At 43.6% G+C, this 22,952-nt stretch overlaps 1 protein-coding gene across 1 annotated transcript in view; it reads right to left on the reverse strand.

The window, feature by feature from the left end:
• rhoj (ras homolog family member J) overlaps positions 1-22,952 on the reverse strand; it is a 55,729-nt gene that overhangs the window by 17,221 nt on the left and 15,556 nt on the right. Inside the window, exon 2 of the mRNA XM_048537343.2 lies at positions 12,713-12,771. Coding sequence (XP_048393300.1) covers positions 12,713-12,771 — 59 coding nt within the window. The remainder of the gene's footprint in view (positions 1-12,712; positions 12,772-22,952) is intronic.

A 22,952-nucleotide genomic window follows, 5' to 3' on the forward strand; every position in this document is an offset into this window, starting at 1 on the left:
GCAATGGCTCAGTGGTTAGCACTGCTGCCTCATTGCGCCAGGAACTTGGATTCGATTCCACCCTCAGGCAACTGTCTGTGTGGAGTTTGCACATCCTCCCTGCATCTGCGGGGTATCCTCCAGGTGCTCTGGTTTCCTTTCACAGTGCAAAGATGTGCAGGCTAGATGGATTAGCCATGGGAAATGCAGGGGTACAGGAGTTGGTCTGGGTAGGGTGCTCTTTGGAGGGTTGGTGTGGCTCAATGGGTCTGCTTCCACACCTTAGGGTTCCAACAGAGGCCAAATCCTCAATACAGAAACTATCAAAGATGGCGGAAGATGCTTCGAGATGATGGAACTAGAGCCACAGCAGAATAGGCAGATAGTTACAGGCAGATGACAATCTCACCATTGAATGTCTTGCAGCATTGGTCACCAAACCCTGGTAAAGGCCTTCAAACTCCTTATGCCTTGAACATCTTTTCTTCTGGATCTATTCAATGATCAGCTGAAGATCTTAATAGTGGTTCTAAAAACACTGGACAACTCACCAATTCATCAATGATGGCCACTTTGGCCAAGGGACCAGCACATTCATTTAGGGGGAGATCATCGCAGGGTGCATCTCCACCACTCAATCCAGCCAACCAGTCAGACTGCAACAATACAGCTTCCTTAGTACTCATTCTCCTGCAGGCAGTCACGATGCCTTGACCGTCCCCTAGTCCAAGATCTCCATTAAAAGCATTCGAATGGATCCTTCGCAACAAGGGACATATTTGTGAGATAGCTCCAAGGTGGGTCATGGACATCTCAGACATGGCAGGGAGAAGATAACCAATGACACCAGCTCAGCGAGGCACTGGATTTCTGAGAATGCAATTCCAGTGCCTGAACCAGTCAGCTCGTGCCTTGCAATGTTCTCTTGCTAGGGTCTCAATCGGTGCAATAATATGCTGCACTCTCCTTAACAGGACTCCTACAAAGTGTGTGAAACTGAGAATTGAAGCCTTGAAAGGAGGCAGCTCAGTGAAGGAGGAGGAGGAGTAACTGATGAGTGAAGAGGCAGAGACTATGTGTTAGAGAAGTCTCTCTGCTGCATGATGAGATAGCTTACCTCCTGCCAAAATCCAAGAGTACTTCTCTCCACTCCCAAAAAACCTACGACACTAGAACTAGATTTGTAATGATTATCTACAACAAGAGAGGCAAATCCTTCTAATTATGGTAAAACATCTATCTACTCTGTCTAGTCCTCACATGTCCCACCATCTCAACATTCAATATTTCCATCATTGAATGCCCCACTATCAAATGCTGGGCATTTGCTGCTATCAGAAACTCAACTGAACTAGCCAAGTAAACACATGGTGGTTACAACAGGTCATACACTAGGAATTTTACACGTCAAATCCTTTCCACCATCTACAAGGCACAAATCAAATACTACCCCACTTGTCTGGATGAACACAGCTCCAACGACACAAGCAGCTTCTCACCATCCAAGTCAAGCTTGACTGGCATCATATCTACAAGCATCCACTCCCTCCACCAAAAACGCTCAGTAGTGGTAGTGTATACTATCTAAGATGTTCAGCCTCCTTAGACTGCACATTACAAACACATTACCACTTTCATCTAGAAGGACAAGGGCAGCAGTCACATTGGAGCACCACCACCTGCAAGCTCATTGCCAAATCACTTGACTTGGAAATACATCAGTGCCGCTGGGTCAAAATCTCAGACTGCCACCCTTACAGTGCTGTTGGTGCACTAATACCAAATGGTCCGCAGCAGCTCACCAACTTTTCAAGGGCGATCAGCAACGAACAATAAAAGACGACCCGCCAGTGTTGCTTCTGTCCCATGACTGCAAAGAGAGGGACAACTGGATACCAGAGCTGTAGCTCCTCTGTAAAATCTTACATACTTCTGGTGAAGGTCGCAGCTTTGACAGAAACCACAGATCCCTGCTTCAGGACTGGAAGCAGGCTGCATAATGCATGCCGCTGGAGTCTGAAAGAGTCCCACGAAGAAGCACAGAACTGAACACGCAATGGTTTGACCACAGAAGGCAGCTATTCATTCTGTGCTCTTGTTCGCTCTCTGCAAGAGTGATTCACCTAGTGCCACTCACCCTGCATTGCCTACAGCCCTGCAAATCTTTCCTTTGAGATCATGGTACAATTGTCTTTTGAAAATCATGACTGAATCTGCCTCCTCCACTCACTGGTAGTGCACTGCAAATTCTAATCACTCACTGCACCAAAGAGTTTTCTCATGCTGTCTTTGCTTCTTCTGCCATTAGCCTGTAATGAAAGCAAAATACTGCTGCTGATGGAAATCTATCATACAAGAGAAAGTGCTGAAAGAATTAAAAAACAAGTGCTGGAGAGGCTCAGCAGATCTGTGGAGAGAAAATCAGAAGTTAACATGGAGTTCCGTTCAACTCTCCAGAGCAGTTAGTGCTGGAATAACTGTGCTGAAGATGACTCGTATTGGTCTTGAAAAGTTAATTCTGTTCCTCTGTCCATAGATGAAACAATCTGCTGAGGTTTTCCAGCACTTTCCGGTATTAACTTAAATCTGTACCCTCTGATACGCAACCCCTTCAATGAAACAGTATTTCTATTTACCTTGGCCCATCCAATCATTATTTCAAGCACCTCTTCCGAATCTCCTCTCAAACTTTCTCTTCTTCAAGAGAAAACTTCTCCAATCTATCCAAATAGCTGAAACTGCACATTCTGGAACACTTCATGATTTTACTGAACCATCTCTAATGCCTTCACATCATTCCTAAAGTACAGTGTCCTGAACTGAACACAACACTCTGAGACACACACCAGTTTAATACAGGTTCAACATGCTTTTCTACTCTATGCTCCTATTTACAAAATCTCTCAAAACTTCAAAAACGTATACAGATAGCCCCAGGCCCTTCCTTTCCTCCATCCCCTATAGAAGTGTGCCTATTATTTTGGATTGTCTCTCCTTCTTCATCCTAGTAAAATTATACTACACTTAGTTATTTAATGTAAGAGCAGAAGCAGGCCATTTGGCCCATCAAATCTGCCCCCTATCCTGCCTTTTCCCAATAACCCTCAATTCCCCTTACAGGCTTAAAAAAAAGTCTATCTACTAATTGCCCAACCATTTCACCCACTTACTTATCGCCTTTTATGTTTCAGCAATATCCTCTTCATAGCTCTCAATGCTTCTACATTTTGTCTTATCAGCAAATTCTGAACTTGTGTGCTGTATAAAGTCTAGGTCATTTCTACGGATCAGGAAAAGCAGGGTACCAACAGTCATAGGACATGCCACTACAAATTTTGACTACTACAGTTTCCCATCTCTCGTGCATGTGCTGTAACTTTGCTTCCAAGTCTCGTTGCGTAGTTGATGAAGTTCATTATGCCAAATTAACAGACTTACTCTTCAACCCTCTCAGGTCAAAAAAAAACTCTAGCATGTTAGGTAAACATGCGTAAATTGTTGCTGGCTTGATTTAATTAACTTAATTAGTTAAACTTTAATTAACTTTCTCAAATGACCAGTAATTCTGTCCTGAATCCATACAGTCACAGACTGCACGTGCTCATGACAGAAATGCTATGGGATGCCTAGAAAAATCTGATGCACTGGCTTTGTGCAAATTGCTTGGGAAGTTTAATTGATAGCTGGCTTGTTCAGAAATTACTGGTTGTGGTGGGCCCAGCACATACTTGGTGCCCACAGTTTAGAAATGAAAAGGAAATGATGTTGGGGTTTACAAGCAATTCAGGAACTAGTAAAGCTCTGATCATAATGTTTCACTCTTCCTTGGTTACGAGTGTGGTAACCGTAGAATTAGATAATTGCAAACACAGCAAACTTTTCATTAACTGGCACCTACGAAACCCACATTTGCCGGTTGGTCAAATATTCTGGATAATCAAGAGGGATGTATAACCACAATAAACCCTGACCAAGAGAAGTGTCCTGATGTAAACATCCCTCAAAACCCTTTTGGAAAACATCAACACATCTCTTAAAATCAATGTACAAACACACTAAGAAATAGAAATACAATGCAGTAAGTTATACACGGTTATACTTTACTTACAGCATAACTACTCTGACATCACAGTATTTGAAGTCAACAGATTTTGCCATTTAATCAAGAGAGCTGTTTGATAAGGTGCTGGTTAAAACAAAGTTTTCTGATCACAACCCTGCTCAAAAGAGGAGGGGAAGAAATCTAGTAAATATTGTCCAGTCTACATTTGCATTGGATATCTAGATTTTGACAATAGTCTCTTGTAAACTAATTCTTAATTGTAGACTTGGAAGTTAATGATAGAGGCTCAGAATAAGCTCAGTGAAGGTAAATCATATCTGATGAGCCTGATTAACTTCTTTGAAGTAACAAAAGAGACTGATAAAAGAAAAAGACAGCGTGTATTACAAGGGAGTGGTGATGTTGTAGTAATACCACTGGATTAGTCATCCAGAAATCCAAGCCCAGGCTCTGCAGACATGGGGAGAAATCCCACAGCAGCTGGTAGAAATAATTATTCAATGAATAAATCAGAAATTAAATCCCCCACCTTTGGTGTCATTGTACTGCCTTGATGGGCTTTGAATCTTGGGTAATTTTGTGGTGATAGGCCATAAGATGTAGGAAGAGAATTAGGCCATTTGGCCTGTTCAGTCTACTCCACCATTCAATCATGTCTGATACATGACTCCACCTCATTCTCCTGCCTTCACCCTATAACCTTTGATGCCCTTATTAGTCAAGGATCTATCTCTACTAGTCATTGCCTTTCATTCTTCTAAAACAAAAGCCCTTTATCCCTACTCTCTGCCTTCTCAGTCAGTCAGTATTCTATCAGCACTTCCCCATAACACTACGGGCTCTTATCTTATTTAACAGCGTCTTTTGCGGCGCTTTGTCAAAGGCCTCCTGCATATCCAAATAGGTCATGTACACTAGCTCTCCTTTGTCTAACTTGCTCATTAACTCCTGAAATAATTCTAAGAGATTTGTCAGGTATATCCTTTCCTTGACAAAACTCTGGTGGCTCAATCTTATTTTACTATTGACTTCCAAGTACTCTAAAATCTCACCAACAACTGAGGTTAGATGAACTAGTATATAATTGCCTGTCTTCTGCCTCCTTCCCTTTTGAAGCAGGGGTATTATGTTAGCCATTTTTCAGTCATTGAGGAACATAGAACATAGAACAGTACAGCACAGTACAGGCCCTTCGGCCCACCATGTTGTGCCGTGGAATAATCCTAATCCAAAAATAAAATAACCTAACCTACATTCCCCACAATTCACTGCTGTCCATGTGCATGTCCAGCAGTCGCTAAACGTCACTAATGACTCCGCTTCCACGACTACCACTGGTAAACTATTCCATGCGCTCACAACTCTCTGGGTGAAGAACCTCCCTCTGACGTCTCCTCTATACCTTCCTCCTAACACCTTAAAACTATGACCCCTCGTGGCAGTCAATCCTGCCCTGGGGAAAAGTCTCTGGCTATCGACTCTGCGGACTGATGCAGATTCCAGTAATTCCTAAAAGATTGCCACCAACGTCTTCACAACTATATCCTTCAAAACTGTGGGGTGTAATTCACCTAGTCTGGGTTATGTATCCACCTTCAAACCTTTCAGCTTCCCCAGCACCTTCTCCTTAGCGATGGGCACAACACTCGCCTCTGTCCCCAATTCTCAAAGCTCTGGAATGCAGCTAATGTCTTCCACCACGAAGACTGATGCAAAGTAACTATTTAGTTCTTCTGCCACGTCTTTGTTCCCCTTACTACTTCTCCAATCTCATTTTCTAATGGTCCAATGTCCATTCTTACCTCATATCCAAAAAAACTCTTGCAATCTTCTCTTATTGCACTAGCCTGCTTATCCTCATAGTTCACTTTCTCCCCTCTTATTGCTTCTTCAGTTGTTTTCTGCTGAATTTTTAAAGGCTTCCCAATCCTCTGGCTTCCCACTAATCTTCACCACATTGCATGCATCACAATGTGTACAGGTGGTAACAGGGGATTTGGTATTGGAGGGGGAAAAAACAGTTGTGCATGAAAGCGATTCATCAGAACTATTCCGATGAACAGTCACAGGAGGACACAGTAACTCGACGTTCATCCCACAGATGCTGTCAGACCTGCTGAGCTTTACCAGAAATTTCTGTTTTTGTTTCAGGTCTCTAACATCTGTAATACCACCATTACCCCCCTGGGAAAGTCTTTTCCCACTGGCAGAACAGACCTATCCCCAGAGGGGGCAGTGCTGTGGTATACAAGAAGGAATTCTCAACATCTGACTCTGGACCCTATGAAGTCTCATGCCATCAGGTCAGAAAATCTCTTGCTGAATACCACCTCGCCCTCACCCACCAATGAAGCAGTCCCTCATGTTTTGAGCACTGATTGGATAAAGCACTGAGGGTATCAAAAGCACACAATGTAGTGCTACGGATGAGGACTTGAAAATGTCTAATCACCAAGGCAGGCTCAGTAGCACAAACATTGATGGAATTGGTAGAATCTTACAAGGACATAGTTGCTAGATTGTAAAATGTGAGGCTGGATGAACACAGCAGGCCAAGCAGCATCTCAGGAGCACAAAAGCTGACGTTTCGGGCCTAGACCCTTCATCAGAGAGGGGGATGGGGTGAGGGTTCTGGAATAAATAGAGAGAGAGGGAGAGGCGGACCGAAGATGGAGAGAAAAGAAGATAGGTGGAGAGAGTATAGGTGGGGAGGTAGGGAGGGGATAGGTCAGTCCAGGGAAGACGGACAGGTCAAGGAGGTGGGATGAGGTTAGTAGGTAGGAGATGGGGGTGCGGCTTGGGGTGGGAGGAAGGGATGGGTGAGAGGAAGAACAGGTTAGGGAGGCAGAGACAGGTTGGACTGGTTTTGGGATGCAGTGGGTGGAAGGGAAGAGCTGGGCTGGTTGTGTGGTGCAGTGGGGGGAGGGGACGAACTGGGCTGGTTTAGGGATGCGGTGGGGGAAGGGGAGATTTTGAAACTGGTGAAGTCCACATTGATACCATTAGGCTGCAGGGTTCCCAAGCGGAATATGAGTTGCTGTTCCTGCAACCTTCGGGTGGCATCATTGTGGCACTGCAGGTGACCGATGATGGACATGTCATCTAAAGAATGGGAGGGGGAGTGGACACGGTTTGCGACTGGGAGGTGCAGTTGTTTGTTACGAACCGAGCGGAGGTGTTCTGAAAAGCGGTCCCCAAGCCTCCGCTTGGTTTCCCCAATGTAGAGAAAGCCACACCGGGTACAGTGGATGCAGTATACCACATTGGCAGATGTGCAGGTGAACCTCTGCTTAATGTGGAATGTCATCTTGGGGCCTGGTATGGGGGTGAGGGAGGAGGTGTGGGGGCAAGTGTAGCATTTCCTGTGGTTGCAGGGGAAGGTGCCGGGTGTGGTGGGGTTGGAGGGCAGTGTGGAGCGAACAAGGGAGTCACGGAGAGAGTGGTCTCTCCAGAAAGCAGACAGGGGTGGGGATGGAAAAATGTCTTGGGTGGTGGGGTCGGATTGTAGATGGCGGAAGTGTCGGAAGATGATGCGTTGTATCCGGAGGTTGGTGGGGTGGTGTGTGAGAACGAGGGGGATCCTCTTTGGGCGGTTGTGGCGGGGGCAGGGTGTGAGGGATGTGTTGCGGGAAATGCGGGAGATGCGGTCAAGGGCGTTCTCGATTACTGTGGGGGGAAGTTGCGGTCCTTGAAGAACTTGGACATCTGGGATGTGCGGGAGTGGAATGTCTTATCATGGGAGCAGATGCGGCGGAGGCGGAGGAATTGGGAATAGGGGATGGAATTTTTGCAGGAGGGTGGGTGGGAGGTGGTGTATTCTAGGTAGCTGTGGGAGTCGGTGGGCTTGAAATGGACATCAGTTACAAGCTGGTTGCCTGAGATGGAGACTGAGAGATCCAGGAAGGTGAGGGATGTGCTGGAGATGGCCCAAGTGAACTGAAGGTTGGGGTGGAAGGTGTTGGTGAAGTGGATGAACTGTTCGAGCTCCTCTGGGGAGCAAGAGGCAGCGCCGATACAGTCATCAACGTACCGGAGGAAGAGGTGGGGTTTGGGGCCTGTGTAGGTGCGGAAGAGGGACTGTTCCACGTAACCTACAAAGAGGCAGGCATAGCTGGGGCCCATGCGGGTGCCCATGGCCACCCCTTTGTCTGTAGGAAGTGGGAGGAGTCAAAACAGAAGTTGTTGAGGGTGAGGACGAGTTCGGCTAGGCGGATGAGTGTGTCGGTGGAGGGGGACTGGTCGGGCCTGCGGGGCAGGAATAAGCGGAGGGCCTTGAGGCCATCTGCATGCGGAATGCAGGTGTATAGGGACTGGACGTCCATGGTGAAGATGAGGTGTGTGGGGCCAGGGAATTGGAAGTCCTGGAGGAGGTGGAGGGCGTGGGTGGTGTCACGGACGTAGGTAGGGAGTTCCTGGACCAAAGGGGAGAAAATGGAGTCCAGATAGGTGGAGATGAGTTCGGTGGGGCAGGAGCAGGCTGGGACGATGGGTCGACCAGGACAGGCAGGTTTGTGGATTTTGGGAAGGAGATAGAAACGGGCCGTGCGGGGTTGGGGAACAATGAGGTTGGAGGCTGTGGGTGGGAGGTCCCCTGAGGTGATGAGGTCACGAATGGTGTTGGAGATGATGGTTTGGTGCTCGGGTGTGGGGTCACGATCGAGGGGGCGGTAGGAGGTGGTGTTGGAGAGTTGGCGTCTGGCCTCGGCGATGTAGATTGCTAGATTGGTTCTACAGAACGTGGCAAAGGAACCAAGAAGGAAAATCCTAGTTGACCTCATCCACATTCGTCCACTTGTAGCAGATACACCTATCTCTGGCAGGTCTTTACATATGGAGAACTTTACATATTGTATGGCACCTGGTCTGCTCTAAATGGATTAGATTTAAAACGATTCTGGCACAAAGCGGCATTGATGAGGGTACCAGCATCAGGATTGTATTCAACTACAATTTCTGACCTCATGGCTCAGCATCAGGTTACTGAAAAATGCAGAGAAAGTGAAGCTACAGCACAGGACTATTTGCATAGGACAAGCAGCAGAAGCATGTGATAAACAGGGATAAGTGATTCCAACAAATCAGATCCAAACTCTATAGTCCAGTCACAAATGGTGGTGGACAATGAAACAACGTAGGAGGAGGCAACTCCATAAACATCCCCATTCTCAGTGTCAGGGAAACTTAGCACATCACTCCAAAAGGAAGCCTTTGCAACCATATTCAGCCAGAACTGGCTGAGTTGCAAATCTAATTGCCCTCTTTCTGGCATTCTCAATATGTCAAATCAGTGAGATAATCAAGAAATGACAGAAATGTATCGGGTCTTCAGACAAAACAAGACATGGTCAAAAGTAGAAAATATGCTACACAAGCACCTGGCAATAGTCATTTCTAGAGAGCCTATCTCCCCTTGATATTCATTGAATCAACTTTCAACGTCCTGTGGTTTCCCATGGATAAGAAACTGAATTCAACTAGACCTATAATTACTATGGATACAGGAGCTGGTCAGGCTCGGAGTTCTGAGGTAAGTATCCACCTTCAACTCCCCAGTGCAGATCCAAGGCACAAAGCAGGAATGCAACAGAAACTCTTTTAACTTTCCTGGATAAGTGCAGCTCCATCCAACATCACAGGAATTTCAATATAATCTAAGACAACGCGCCCTGCTTGACTGGGACACCATCCACGACTTCATATATTCACGCCTTCTACTACAGATGCAGTTTGCACGCCCGTAACTCACCAAGATGCCCGAGACATCTATGAGCTGGAGTGGGACAAGCAGCAGGTGCATGGAACACCACTGCCTGCATACACCACCCCAGTTTGGAAATATATTGACATTCACTCAGTGCCACAGGGTCAAAATCCTTTAACTCCCTCCCCAAGAGCACACAAAGCCTAAAAATGCTGGCCTAGCCCTAATGTCCAAACCCTGTCAACAAATTAAACAAAAATACCAAATGTGTACTTTCATGAGGCATTTGATAAAATGTCAAAATTTATTTGATAAACAGGAGAACATAATATTAAAGTAACAGTGGTAGCCATAGTATAACTGACTAAAGGATAGGAGATAATAGTGCTGAACTGATATTTTTCTGACTGGGGAGAGGTATGCAGTCCCTCAGTGATCAATAAGGGGCTGCTGTTTCTCTTTACATACAGACCTTGAACTTGAGTATAAGGAGGACAGTTTTGAAATTGGCAAATGATACAAAACCTGATAATCGTAAATAGGTGGCATACTCAGTATAGTCAAACAAAATTATAGATGTTTACAGCTATAGTTTTAAAAGCAGACACGAAAGCTTTGAACTTGGTTGGCAACAATGTGCCCATGTGGCAGCTTTCAGTTCCAGAGTCCTCAAGCACAGGCAAATACCTAATTATGGACAATTACAGCCACTCAGGAAACTCTCACATTCTTTTATTAACGATAGACAGTCAACAGGGAAGACCACCATAACAGCTGACTTGCCTTTTTGCTTTACCATGGACTGTAAGATCCTTAATGGATCCCATGGACCTTTCATTGGGACAAGGAGCCATCACAACGCAAATCTTAGTTGCTTCATTCAAAATGAAAAGAAGTCAACGTAGCACATATATCGGTCTAAGATACCATCTTTTTCTGAAAGAAACTTTGGATTTGTAACAGGTCACGCGAAGCCATGTTTGTTAAGCAGGTTTTAACAGCAAAACCAGGTTCTGTTCTAAGACAGATACCACCATCTAAAACACATCAAACCAGCTGTTAGACAACCATGTAGCCACAGTAAAACATGAATATTCCATGAAAGCGGTAGAAGGAATCTACCCCCGAACTCTTCTGAGAGACGATATCCTGAGACTTCAGTTTACAAGGAGCACTGGAGTTGGGGGCAGAGGATTCCTTGTCCAAGTAAATAATCAATTCATTTAAGAAACTATACAGCTGCTATGAAAGACACTGAAACAATTCTAGATTTCAACCACATTGTCTCATGAAAATAAAAATCAGAGAGGAAGAGATGTTATATCTTAAACATGCAGTCCAAATGTGTGACTACAAACATCCCGTATTTTTAACCTCACACCAATAAACCCTTCAATCATGGGCACCAATAAAACAAATGCAGCATAGTTACAGACTGAGGAAGGTTGTGGAATACAGCAGCAATGTAGATAAGGAGAAGTTAATGCTCTTTGGGTAAAAACAACATGGAGAGGCGCCATAATCTAAAAGGTACTATTCCGCGAGTGGTGTAAGAGCAAAAGGTCCTGAAAACACATTCAAAAATCTTTGAAAATGACACGGCAGGTTGATAAGACGGCTGAGAAAGCGAATATACTTGGCTCTGTAAATAGGTGCGTTAGATATGAAAAAGGGTGACATGCTAAACCTTTAACAACCACTGGTTTGGCCCCAGCTTCAGCATTATTCACCATTCTTTGCTAAGGAAGATCATGGCTTTCATAGGGCCGAGGAGGGGGATAAAGGCACTTCAGCGTATGCAGGGATTGGAGAAGCTAGATCTGTTCTTACAGCAGTGAAGGTTGAGCACGATGCAATAGAGATTTTTAAAATTACGGGTGGTGTTAGAACAAGTCAAGAGAAACTCTCCTCTGGCAAATGGTAACAGAAGGTTAAAAATTTAGAATGTGTGGCAAGAAAACAAAGAGGAGCAATTAGAAGAAGCCTCACCAACACCATGAGGGTTGCTGCAATTTGGAAATCACTATCTGAAAGGTTAGTAGAATCACAATCCACAGGAACTTTGGGAGAACAATTAGATACATACTTAAAGAAAACTAATTTGCAGGTTTATAGAGAAAATGCATGGCTGTAGCAATAAATTGGACAAATATTTCCAACTGGACAGGCATAACTGACCAGGCAGCTTTCAAGCTGCAAGATTCTACACGACTAGAAGATTAAAGTTACATTTATAATAAGTAAAACTGAAATCCAAAAATATAGCTTTACACTACTAAAAAATTTTTAAAAATTAACCCAGACCAATCTTGAAAGCAAGACGTCTCAGTACACCGAAGCAATTTGATAAAATTTCAAGCAAGTCTAATAATTTGTCGAGTGTGATCTTTAACTCCATGAACATACTTTTCGGGCAAAACGGTGGCTCAGTGGTCAGCACTGCTGCCTCACAGCGCCAGGGACTTGGATTTGATTCCACCCTCGGGCGACTGTCTGTGTGGAGTTTGCACATTCTCCCCGTGTCCGTGTGAGTTTCCTCCAGGTGCTCCGGTTTCTTCCCACAGTCAAACATGTGCAGGCTAGGTGGATTGGTCATACTGAAGTGCCCATAGTATTCAGGGGTGTGTAGATTAGGTGGGTTACAGATGGATGGGTCTGGGTGGGATGCTCTGAGGGTCGGTGTGGACTTGTTGGGGCGAAGGGCCTGTTTCCACACTGTAGGGTTTCTGTGATTCTATGAATCTATGACACTTTCAGCTGCTGTGAAATTAAAACTACATTTCCTATCAAATCTGTTAACATATATTTTACAATTACCAAATTGATGCTGTCCAAAAAAATAAGCATTGAAAGCCATTTTAACTTATGACTAATCCGGAATTCAGACCCAAGCCTAAAGTTTACTTGGTGCAAGAATCTCAAGATTCAGTACATAGTCAGTAGAGTATAAAATTCAGCTTTTTCCATACCTGTCCAGCAGTATCATATAGACCAAGCAAATGTTGCTTTCCTCCAACGGTGATGGTTACTGCAAGGTAAAAGAATTAAGTTAATTGCTACTCACAGGATTATTTTCCTATGGATAGCAAGTAGTTAATTAGAGTTCAGGACATCACAATATAAGTGTTAAACATTTAAAATCATTTGTTTTACTTAAAAAATGGGAAATGCTTATTATACAGTTTAAACTATTAATATAAATAGTGCGTCTTTTTTTAAACAGCATGTTAGATCTAATTTATTGTCTATGCTTTTGAACTAAGCTAAAATGTCCAGTTATATTATCCACTTTTTGAAGATTAATCCGATTTCTATATATCCGTCTGCATTTAAGTTTAAATCTACGCTAACACTCATTAAAAATAAGAGGTTTAAATTCAGATAAACTAAAATAATATCACTATTCCACACGTCAAAGTAAATTTTCCAGGTGAAGACTGGTAATGCAAGTAACATATTTGATCCACACATGCTCCAAACAAGCCCCTTTATCCAGCAGAAACGAGGCTTCAAATTCATTAATGTAGCCTGATTCCTACAAGATAGAACAGCAAGATACTTTCCCACCTACAGAACTTGGCAACGTCTCAAAAAGGCAAAAAAAAAGAAAGATTTTTTAAAAATCTATCACGGGATTAGTAGGATACATATATTAAGCAAGGGCCAAGAGATCTTCAAGACAAGCACAAATGAAAGCTCAGCAGGTCAATTTGCTTCAAGGTTTGCACAATATAAAGTCACTAAGCTTGCTTTTCCTCCATTGTACTCCCTTTTCTCCTGAAGGACTGCAGTTCCACAGGTGCTCATTGGAACCTCTCGCTAATAGTTATTATTTTTTTTTAAAAAAGAGCTCCTTTTCTTGACATACTAGTGTAGAAAAATGCCAGGGTTTCTCTTCTACCTTCTACTGCAAGGCTACCTTTAATGGGCAACATACACATTAGGATTCCAGCAGTTCACTGCACTAGGAGATAATAGGAACTGAAGATGCTGGAGAATCCAAGATAATAAAGTGTGATAACAAAGTGTGAAGCTGGATGAACACAGCAGGCCAAGCAGCATCTCAGGAGCACAAAAGCTGAAGTTTCAGGCCTAGACCCTTCATCAGAGAGGGGGATGGGGTGAGGGTTCTGGAATAAATAGGGACAGAGGGGGGGGCGGACCGAAGATGGAGAGAAAAGAAGATAGGTGGAGAGGAGAGTATAGGTGGGGAGGTAGGGAAGGGATAGGTTAGTCCAGGGAAGACAGACAGGTCAAGGAGGTGGGATGAGGTTAGTAGGTAGGAAATGGAGGTGCGGCTTGGGGTGGGAGGAAGGCACAGTGAGAGGAAGAACAGGTTAGGGAGGCAGAGACAGGCTGGGCTGGTTTTGGGATGCAGTGGGGGGAGGGGAAGAGCTGGGCTGGTTTTGGGATGCGGTGGAGGAAGGGGAGATTTTGAAGCTGGTGATGTCCACATTGATACCATTGGGCTGCAGGGTTCTGAAGCGGAATATGAGTTGCTGTTCCTGCAACCTTCAGGTGGCATCATTGTGGCACTGCAGGAGGCCCATGATGGACATGTCACCTAAAGAATGGGAGGGGGAGTTGAAATGGTTCACGACTGGGAGGTGCAGTTGTTTATTGCGAACCGAGTGGAGGTCTTCTGCAAAGCGGTCCCCAAGCCTCCGCTTGGTTTCCCCAATGTAGAGGAAGCCACAATGGCAATACAAAGTACAATGGATACAGTATACCACATTGGCAGATGTGCAGGTGAACCTCTGCTTAATATGGAAAGTCATCTTGGGGCCTGGGATGGGGGTGAGGGAGGAGGTGTGGGGGCAAGTGTAGCATTTCCTGCGGTTGCAGGGGAAGATGCTGGGTGTGGTGGGGTTGGAGGGCAGTGTGGCGTGAACAAGGGAGTCACGGAGAGAGTGGTCTCTCCGGAAAGCAGACAAGGGTGGGGATGGAACAATGTCTTGGGTGGTGGGGTCGGATTGTAGATGGAGGAAGTGTCGGTGGATGATGCGTTGTATCCGGAGGTTGGTGGGGTGATGAGAGAGAACGAGGGGGATCCTCTTTGGGCGGTCCTATCCCCTCCCTACCTCCCCACCTATACTCTCCGCTCCACCTATCTTCTTTTCTCTCCATCTTCGGTCCGCCTCCCCCTCTCTCCCTATTTATTCCAGAACCCTCACCCCATCCCCCTCTCTGATCTAGGCCCGAAACGTCAGCTTTTGTGCTCCTGAGATGCTGCTTGGCCTGCTGTGTTCATCTAGCTTCACACTTTATTACCCTGCACTAGGAGATTGGCTTGAATTGGCAACCTCCTAGAAAGGGCTTTGCATGCTTGATGTCGCACCTCCAAAATAGAATCCTCCAATTTGTCTTTTAGACTGAGTTGACAGAAAGCATGGAACAGGTTTCAGTCTCAAAAAACAGAAGTTAGGAAGGGTCCCTGGACTTGAAACAGTAACTCTGTTTTCTTTCCACAGATGTTGCTAGCCGTACTGAAATTTTACAGCAATTTCTGGTTTTGTTTCAGATTTCCAGCATCCGCAGTTCTTTTGGGTTTTTTGTACAGGTTTCTGTGCTTATGAAGAATTACTATTTATTACAAATAAATATACTAGTTTCAGCAAAACAAATGCCGACCATTGACATAACTCAATTAGTTAATAACTGTAAGTGATCCACTAATAAATTTCAGACAGGCAGAAATAAAAACGTGGGTGTTACTGGCAGAAGAAAAGACTGCGAAGGCAGTTCAATGGTTCCTGCCCTTTTATTGATCAGAAAGCTGCTTATTAATCTTCCTTCTCCAGGTACTTTCACTTGTTTGCAGGAAGTACAGTTCGCACTTCTAAAAGGCTCCTAACTTATCAGGGAAGCATCAGCATTGCTCTCGATTCCAGTCTCAGGCAACTGTGTAAACTCCACAAAGATGTTCTCCATGTCTGCGTGGTTTGCCTCCCACAGTCCAAAGATATGTGGGTTAGGAGGAGGCCATGCAAAAAGCAGGGTTACAGGGATAGGGTAGGTGAGTGTGTCTGGGTGGGGAAGAAAAAAAAAATCAGGTGGGCACTGTGGCTCAGTGGTAGTACTGCTGTCTCACAGCACCAGCAAACTGGGCTCAATTTTACCCCCTTGTGCAAACTCCACACATTTGTTCTCCAAGTGTCTGCACGGGTTTCCTCCGAGTGCTCCACTTTCATCTCATAGTCCAAAGATGTGCAGGTTAGGTGGGTTGGTCATGCTAAACTGCCCATAGTGACCAGGGATATGCAGGCTAGGTGGATTGGTCACGGAAAATGCAGGCTTACAGGGATAGGGTATGGAAGTGGTTCTGGGTGGGATGCTCCTCACAGGGTTGGTGAGACATTGGGCGAGATGACTTGCGTCCACACTGTAAGGATTCGATGATGATATTAAACTCATCAGTTGCTATAAACTGAATAAAAACCAAAAGAACTGCAGATGCTGTAAAAGTTAGGAACAAAAACAAAGTTGCTGGAAAAGCTCAGCAGGTCTGGCAGTATCTGTGGAGGAGAAAACAGTTAACGTTTCGGGTCCGGTGACCTTTCCTCGGTTCTGAGGAAGGTTCACCAGACACGAAATGTTAACTTTGTTTTCTCCTCCACAGATGCTGCCAAACCTGCTGAGCTTTTCCAGCAACTTTGTTTTTGTGCTGTAAACTGAAGTTGGAAACAACCAGCTCTCTTCAGGCTTTAGATGGCATTTTACTGCAAAGCCAAAAACAGCTCTTTCCCTCCCAGAGGTCGGACGGTTTCTGAGCCATACTATCAAACCCACAGTGTTCAGACTCCTGGGAGTCAAATAAATCACAGTTGTTGGTGATGACAAGCTGTCATCAATAGTTTGTCAATAATCCACAAATCAATCAGCTACTTATTGCCAGCTTAAGCTCCATTCATACACCCACCAGCTCCAGATCGACTGCAAACTGGACCTTCCCCCCCCCCCCCCCCCACAGAATGCTTGAACAAACAGTTGCATAAATTGCATTTAAAACGAGGGCAGTGCAATCCTTTGAGGGTTCTTGGCTTTTCAAAAGTAGTTCTTTTCTCATTTCAGTTCACAATCAAAAATAATTTTTCAGCTGTAACAGGGGCAACAGAATTATCTGTAAGGTATCGGCTAGCTTGATCAAATCATTTCTTGCAATGTATCATGCAAACTCATAACAGGCTTACAGCCATGACTCTCAGTCCCAAAAACATGCCCAGTCTACCATGAAAGGGTGTTCTTATGCAGTTGCACGAGCGATGACTGCTGTGAAACCAAAATAAAAAGGTTCGGCCCATCATGCAAATGAGAAATGTGGTTTATAAGTTTTAGTGCTGGCATGGTATTGCGTATATAGGCGAAATGCCCCAAAGTTGGCTGATCTAAATCGGACAAGTGCCACAGGCGAAGTACAAACTATATCCAACCAGCCAGGGTTTACAAAGTTCCAACGACTATGTTCAACGTTAGATACAAGTCCATAATTGGCCAACATTGGTACTAAGCATTATGCTGACAACCAATTCAGGATTGACAGTCAGGCTGGTAACAGCACGCACATCTTGCACGCACTGGAAGCTCCATGCAAATACATAGGGTGTTGTGCACATCTTGACATTTGTTTCAACTGGAAAAAAAAAGTGACAGCCATTCTCTGACAGTTCATTCCAGAAGGCTTTCACAAATCAGTGCCTGGTCTATACTTAAGCAAAGCTCAACAGTTAACACTATCAACAGATTGGTTCATTCTCCATGGTGGCACCTCCACCAGGGTCCACTCACTCAACCACCAGCATGCTCTTCTCCTCTACTGTAAAAATGTTCCCCTTTCTGTCAGCATTCTTGTGAAATGTGATGAGAGCAAGGTTTTGACAGTGCCTGCTTTTCAAGCATCTCTCAAGTTCTGTACTACCAAATGACAAATGTGAGGACATGTCTGGTGGCTCTGATGAATACACTCATCACTCATCAAGCTGTCAGGCAAACAGTCTAATCTTAGATCAACTGTAATACCTCACTGACCCTGCCAAGCGAAGTCAACAATCACAACGCAGCATCCGAAACTTAGGATGAATGACAGTAAATTTACAAACAGCAGAGTCATGTTAGCAAGAATAAACTTGAGATACATGATACAATGAAGAGTCAGAATTAACTATTCTCTCCTGCATTCTAGCAAGGACATGAAAGTTGCACTGAAGACTTAGCCAGATATTGGAGCTGATGTTGGACATTTTAAACAACTTTTATATTAGTGCTGTTTTACTTTAGATATTAGCACTTAGCTTCAGTTAGTTACACTAAACTGTATATTCTGGTCCTCTCATGTTGGCAAAGAATTACAGACACGTTGAAAACTACTTCAAATGCAAGCTAATGGATGCCACTTTCCCAGGATTCAGAACAAAAAAGTAGCTATATAACAAAGAGCTGTTGAGTAGGATGAGTGCATTTACCATTACAAAAAAGCAAACACTGAGCTAGCACTTGTATGCTGTGGCAGTAAATGAAGTTCACAAGTTAAACCCCTGAGCACAAAAACTTGATGGTTGAAGGAATTACGGTAAAAGGTGACAGCAAATTTACGGCAACAGCAGACCTATTATTCAAGCTTGCTCCCTCAGCCACGATTCGGCTGTTGTGCCGTAGGCCGCAAGTTTTAAAATCCCCTTTGTAAAAGTAGCACCTCTTCTTACAAAATACGCTTGCAGAATAGAAAAACAAGTCAGGCACATACTGAGTATACTTCCACAACCCAAAGTGACTAAAAATCACTTCTATTTGCCGAGACCTGTGTAGGAAATCAGGTTGTCAGTGATCATCAGTGAAGAAGTCAAAAATGTTAAGCAATATAGCTACCATGAAGCAGTAAATATAAAAAGGCCTTTAACTTGCAGCATTGTTTCCACTCACTTGCACACTGTCCAATAACTCAGGATTTCCTGTGCACTTGCAGTTAACTCAGACTGTCACATAAATACAAGTCAGTCACTGATTTATTAATTCACATACAAAGTGTGGAAGACATGGTAGGAGTCACAAAAATAATGGGTCAGATTTTTGTACAGTCAACAAGCCTCCAAACACCTTTAGAAATATCATGTGGAACCCATTTCCGACAGTTTCAATTTTTAGGGAAATGGTCTGGAACATAATTCACACAACACAGAAACCCAGACTGAGCTGAGCTGCACAAATGCGGGGAGAGTTCAAACAGCTGGCTGTTGCACGGGCCTTAACCTGAAATGCTGGAGTCACAAATTGATGAAACAGACAAACGCTCTTGAAGGATGGATATGATCTGTATATCTATTATGATATATCATTTTCAAGACAAACTGCAGCTGTCACTGGAAGATTTTGAAAAAAACAAATCTCCTCTGCATACCACTGCAGGATAACAAAGAACAGCAGCAACATGTTTTGCAGTTTGAATTCTTTCTTGACATTTCCCCAGAGGCTGGTAGTATGTTATTATGAATGCTTGACTGAGAGTCCAATGCTACAATCTCAGTAGGCAGGGTCTGAATTTGTAGTTTGATTGACAATTAAAGAAATCATTTAAAACATTGTGATAGAAATTTGCTTTGTTTAAATAAAAAATTAACTAACTGAGATTTGCATATGGAGAGTACTGGAGGAGAGGCTATGAAGATGGCATGGAAAATGAGGGGGCATTTGGAGTTGGATGGTAGGCATAGGGTGGCATTGGCAAGGAGGGTATTGGGGCCAAGGGAGTTGTAGAGAGTGAGAGGGTGCAGGGCCAAACAGATCATGACAGAAACCTGGCGTACCCTCTAGCCAGCCCACCTTGGTACACATTCAGCCCAATTATTCTCTACTGGTCCTCCAAACAGCACCTCACCCAGACCCACGCCCCCACCCTATTCCCATAACCCCACATTTACCATAGTTAATCCACCTAACCAACACATCCCTGGATGGGATGGACTATTTAAAATGGCTAATCCACAGTCTTTGGACTGCGAGAGGAAATGAGAGTACCTGGACGAAACCCATTACCCAGCTCACAATGACCACTTCTCCAGCTATTGTTCATTAGAAAGACTGACATAGCCTTTTTTTTTGTTGGGGGGCGCTCTCCAGATCTCATTTGGCGAAATACTGGCCTAACAGGACAAGGCCAGTAAGTCAGCACCAATATCTCCGAGTTCACCCCCACGCGACACATCATCCTGACTTTGAATAACATTCCCTTCAGTGTGAACTGGCTCAAACTCCCAGAACACCCTCCCCCAGTATATACGTTCAAGAGAGGGCAGGATTTTATATAATTTAAATTCATAGAATGAGACACAAAATACTAATTTGCCGAGATACTTGACAGTCAAAGGAAGCATCTACACCTCATGCATTAATTCAAGAAAGGAGCTGACCACCACCCTCCCTCCTTTGGAATTTTAAATGGATGGAAGGTTATCAGGGATATGCAGGAATATAGAGCTGAGGTTAAAAACTAAATCAGCATTGACATATTTTATAAAATCCACTCATGGGATGTGGACGTCCTATGACTTACCTACCTGTGACCACCTACACTTTGCTTCTGGATTTGGAAAGTCTGCCTCCATCCTGCGCTCAATCCCCTGTTTCCACAACCAAAGCCGTACTTTTAAAACATGAGGGTACGATGAGGCAGGAAATTTCTTGACGTAATATATTTACCTCCGTAAAGAAAATTTGGTTCATCTTCTTATTAGTCAGACCAGCACATTAGAAGGCAGCAAATCCCAATTGATTCCCAACCTATCACACCCACACTGGCTCTCCATCAGTAAGTGCTCAGACAGGCACAGAAGCATTGAAGCAATAAAGTAATTCCTATTAGTCTATACAAGTTATATACAAAAATAATGGAAAGCTCTTTCAGAGATGCAAGAGATCTTAACATATTCAAATCCTCAAACTGTTAGTATTGAATCCTAGCATTTAATGATGCCAGTGCTGTAGCTTTGTTACAACCGGTATCATGGTTCTTTTCCCCCCCAGAATGCCGAAAAATCCACTGGACTTTTTACTTTATTCATTCATGGGATCAGGGCAGCACTGGCTAGGGCAGCATTTATTGTCCATCCTTAATCGCCCAGAGGACAGTTCGGAGTCAACCACATTGCTGTGGATCTGGAGTCACATGTAGGCCCGACCAGGTAAGGATAGCAGTTTCCTTCCTTAAAGGGCATTAAGCAAACCAGGTGGGTTTTTCTAACAATCAACGATGGATACATGGTAACCATTAGGCTCTTAATTCTAGACATTTATTGAATTCAAATTCCACCATCTGCTGTGGCGGGTTTCAAACCCGGGTCCCCAGAACATCATCGGGATCAACATTCCAACGATAATACCACTTGGCTCTATATTCCTGCATATCCCTGATAATACCTATAGGCCTCACCTTAACATATCTTATTTTTTAAAAAAACGTGCACAGTCCCAGGCCTGTGCTTGTATATGGATTATGTTAAACATTCAACAATAGCAAGTTCTATTTGCATAGAAATAAACATGAGTTACGCTTGCTACTATTTATAAATACAAGAATTTAGAACATTGCAACTTTTTATATGATAGCTTGAATCGGAGGCTACCTTTGTAGCAGGACTCCAGCTCCTTAACTTATGGTTTGAGCAAATGCCTCTCTCTTTTTCAAAATGGATTGTCAGCACTTCAGACTACACCGCCAGACGTCTTCTGTTAGTTAACAAGGTCAATGAAACCACAAACACAAGGGCAACAGGATGAATAACCTACTATAGGACATTAACTTCTTCAGTTCAGAATAATATATTTTGACTTTAATTTTTCATTGGCAAAAGGCCATCTTGGACACCAATTTACAGAAAAAAAAGCCCTGTCCTTTTTTTGCTGTTAACAAAGTTGGCAATATAGTTCACGGTGAATTTCAACAAACACATTTATCATAATCAAAACACACTAAACACCCAGTCATCTGGCATGTATTGGGAATGAGGGCCCTGATTGTATGAATTTGTGGGCCATGTGGGAACTGCTCTTCTAGAAATCCAGTGCACTCAAGTATTTTTCAAGTAAAAAAAATCTTCAATCTATATATCAAAACGGGAGTGCAGTTTACTTGCTGGGTTCTGGATACTCCGACAGTGTGTCATTAGGATCATCAACAGAACTAACTCTTGCATCTTTAGCAGCAACTGTTGTCAAGGGGCTGAGGAGATAGGGATTTAGGCCTAATCAGCCTCTGGAATAAGTTTTCAATCTACATCCTTCTGCAGTCTTTCACACATTTCCATTTTTTATTTCAAAGTCAAAACGACATGTCCTTGCATGGTACTCTTAGGCAACGTCATGGATTGGTGGATGTAAGATTTTGGATATAACACGTTCACAAATTCAACGAGCTGCCACTGTCATGGGGCCTGTATGACGAAGAATGACAGGCAGTACAAGATACTGCCACATGACAGGCGAAAATATTCACACAGGAACCTGGTGGTTTTTTGCAAGTAAGTTTTCTTTGAAATTTTTGCTGGTTGCATGAGAATTCCAGTTAACTGGGAATTTACTGTATCTAACCCAGCAAAATAGGTAGTTCAATCTCACTCTCTTTAAAGACGTGGAAGTTTAGAGGTGATATTTATGCTTGGAGGTATGAACAATATTTTCAAAAAGTTAAGCATGTAACATAATGTACATTATGTCAAAACACCATCTGCAGAGACTATCCCTGAAAATTATTGACACTCTCTAAGAATAATCTGAAGCATCAATAATAAATGAACTTTAATGTTGGACTTGAAATAAATGAATTGGAGAATCAAAAGATTTGGTGTAATTTTATTCTTTGAAATTTCAGTTAGAGTTTTGAATAATTCGATGTAAGGGGGAGATTTATTTGTTGGACAAATTAAGAATAACACTGTCTGAATTCCTTCGCCAACAAACAGTTCCCCTTCCCCACCAAATTTAATTCAGCTACTTATTTGCTACAAACATTCCTTTTTGATCGAAGGAGGGGAAGATGGGAGAGAAACGAAGGCAGAAGGAGCAAGATTCAGAAAAAAGATTTAAGCACAAGAATGAAAATTAAGCATCAGGGCATGGGGAATGGGAATGAAATCAATGTATAGCAGTGAGAATGGGTTTGTGAGTGGTATCTGGTGTTTGAAAGAGGGTGAGCAGAACTTTAACACCCAAGTTGAGTTTCTC

This window comes from Stegostoma tigrinum, chromosome 10 (genome assembly GCF_030684315.1).
Source record: "Stegostoma tigrinum isolate sSteTig4 chromosome 10, sSteTig4.hap1, whole genome shotgun sequence".
In the NCBI taxonomy this organism is placed as follows: domain Eukaryota; kingdom Metazoa; phylum Chordata; class Chondrichthyes; order Orectolobiformes; family Stegostomatidae; genus Stegostoma; species Stegostoma tigrinum.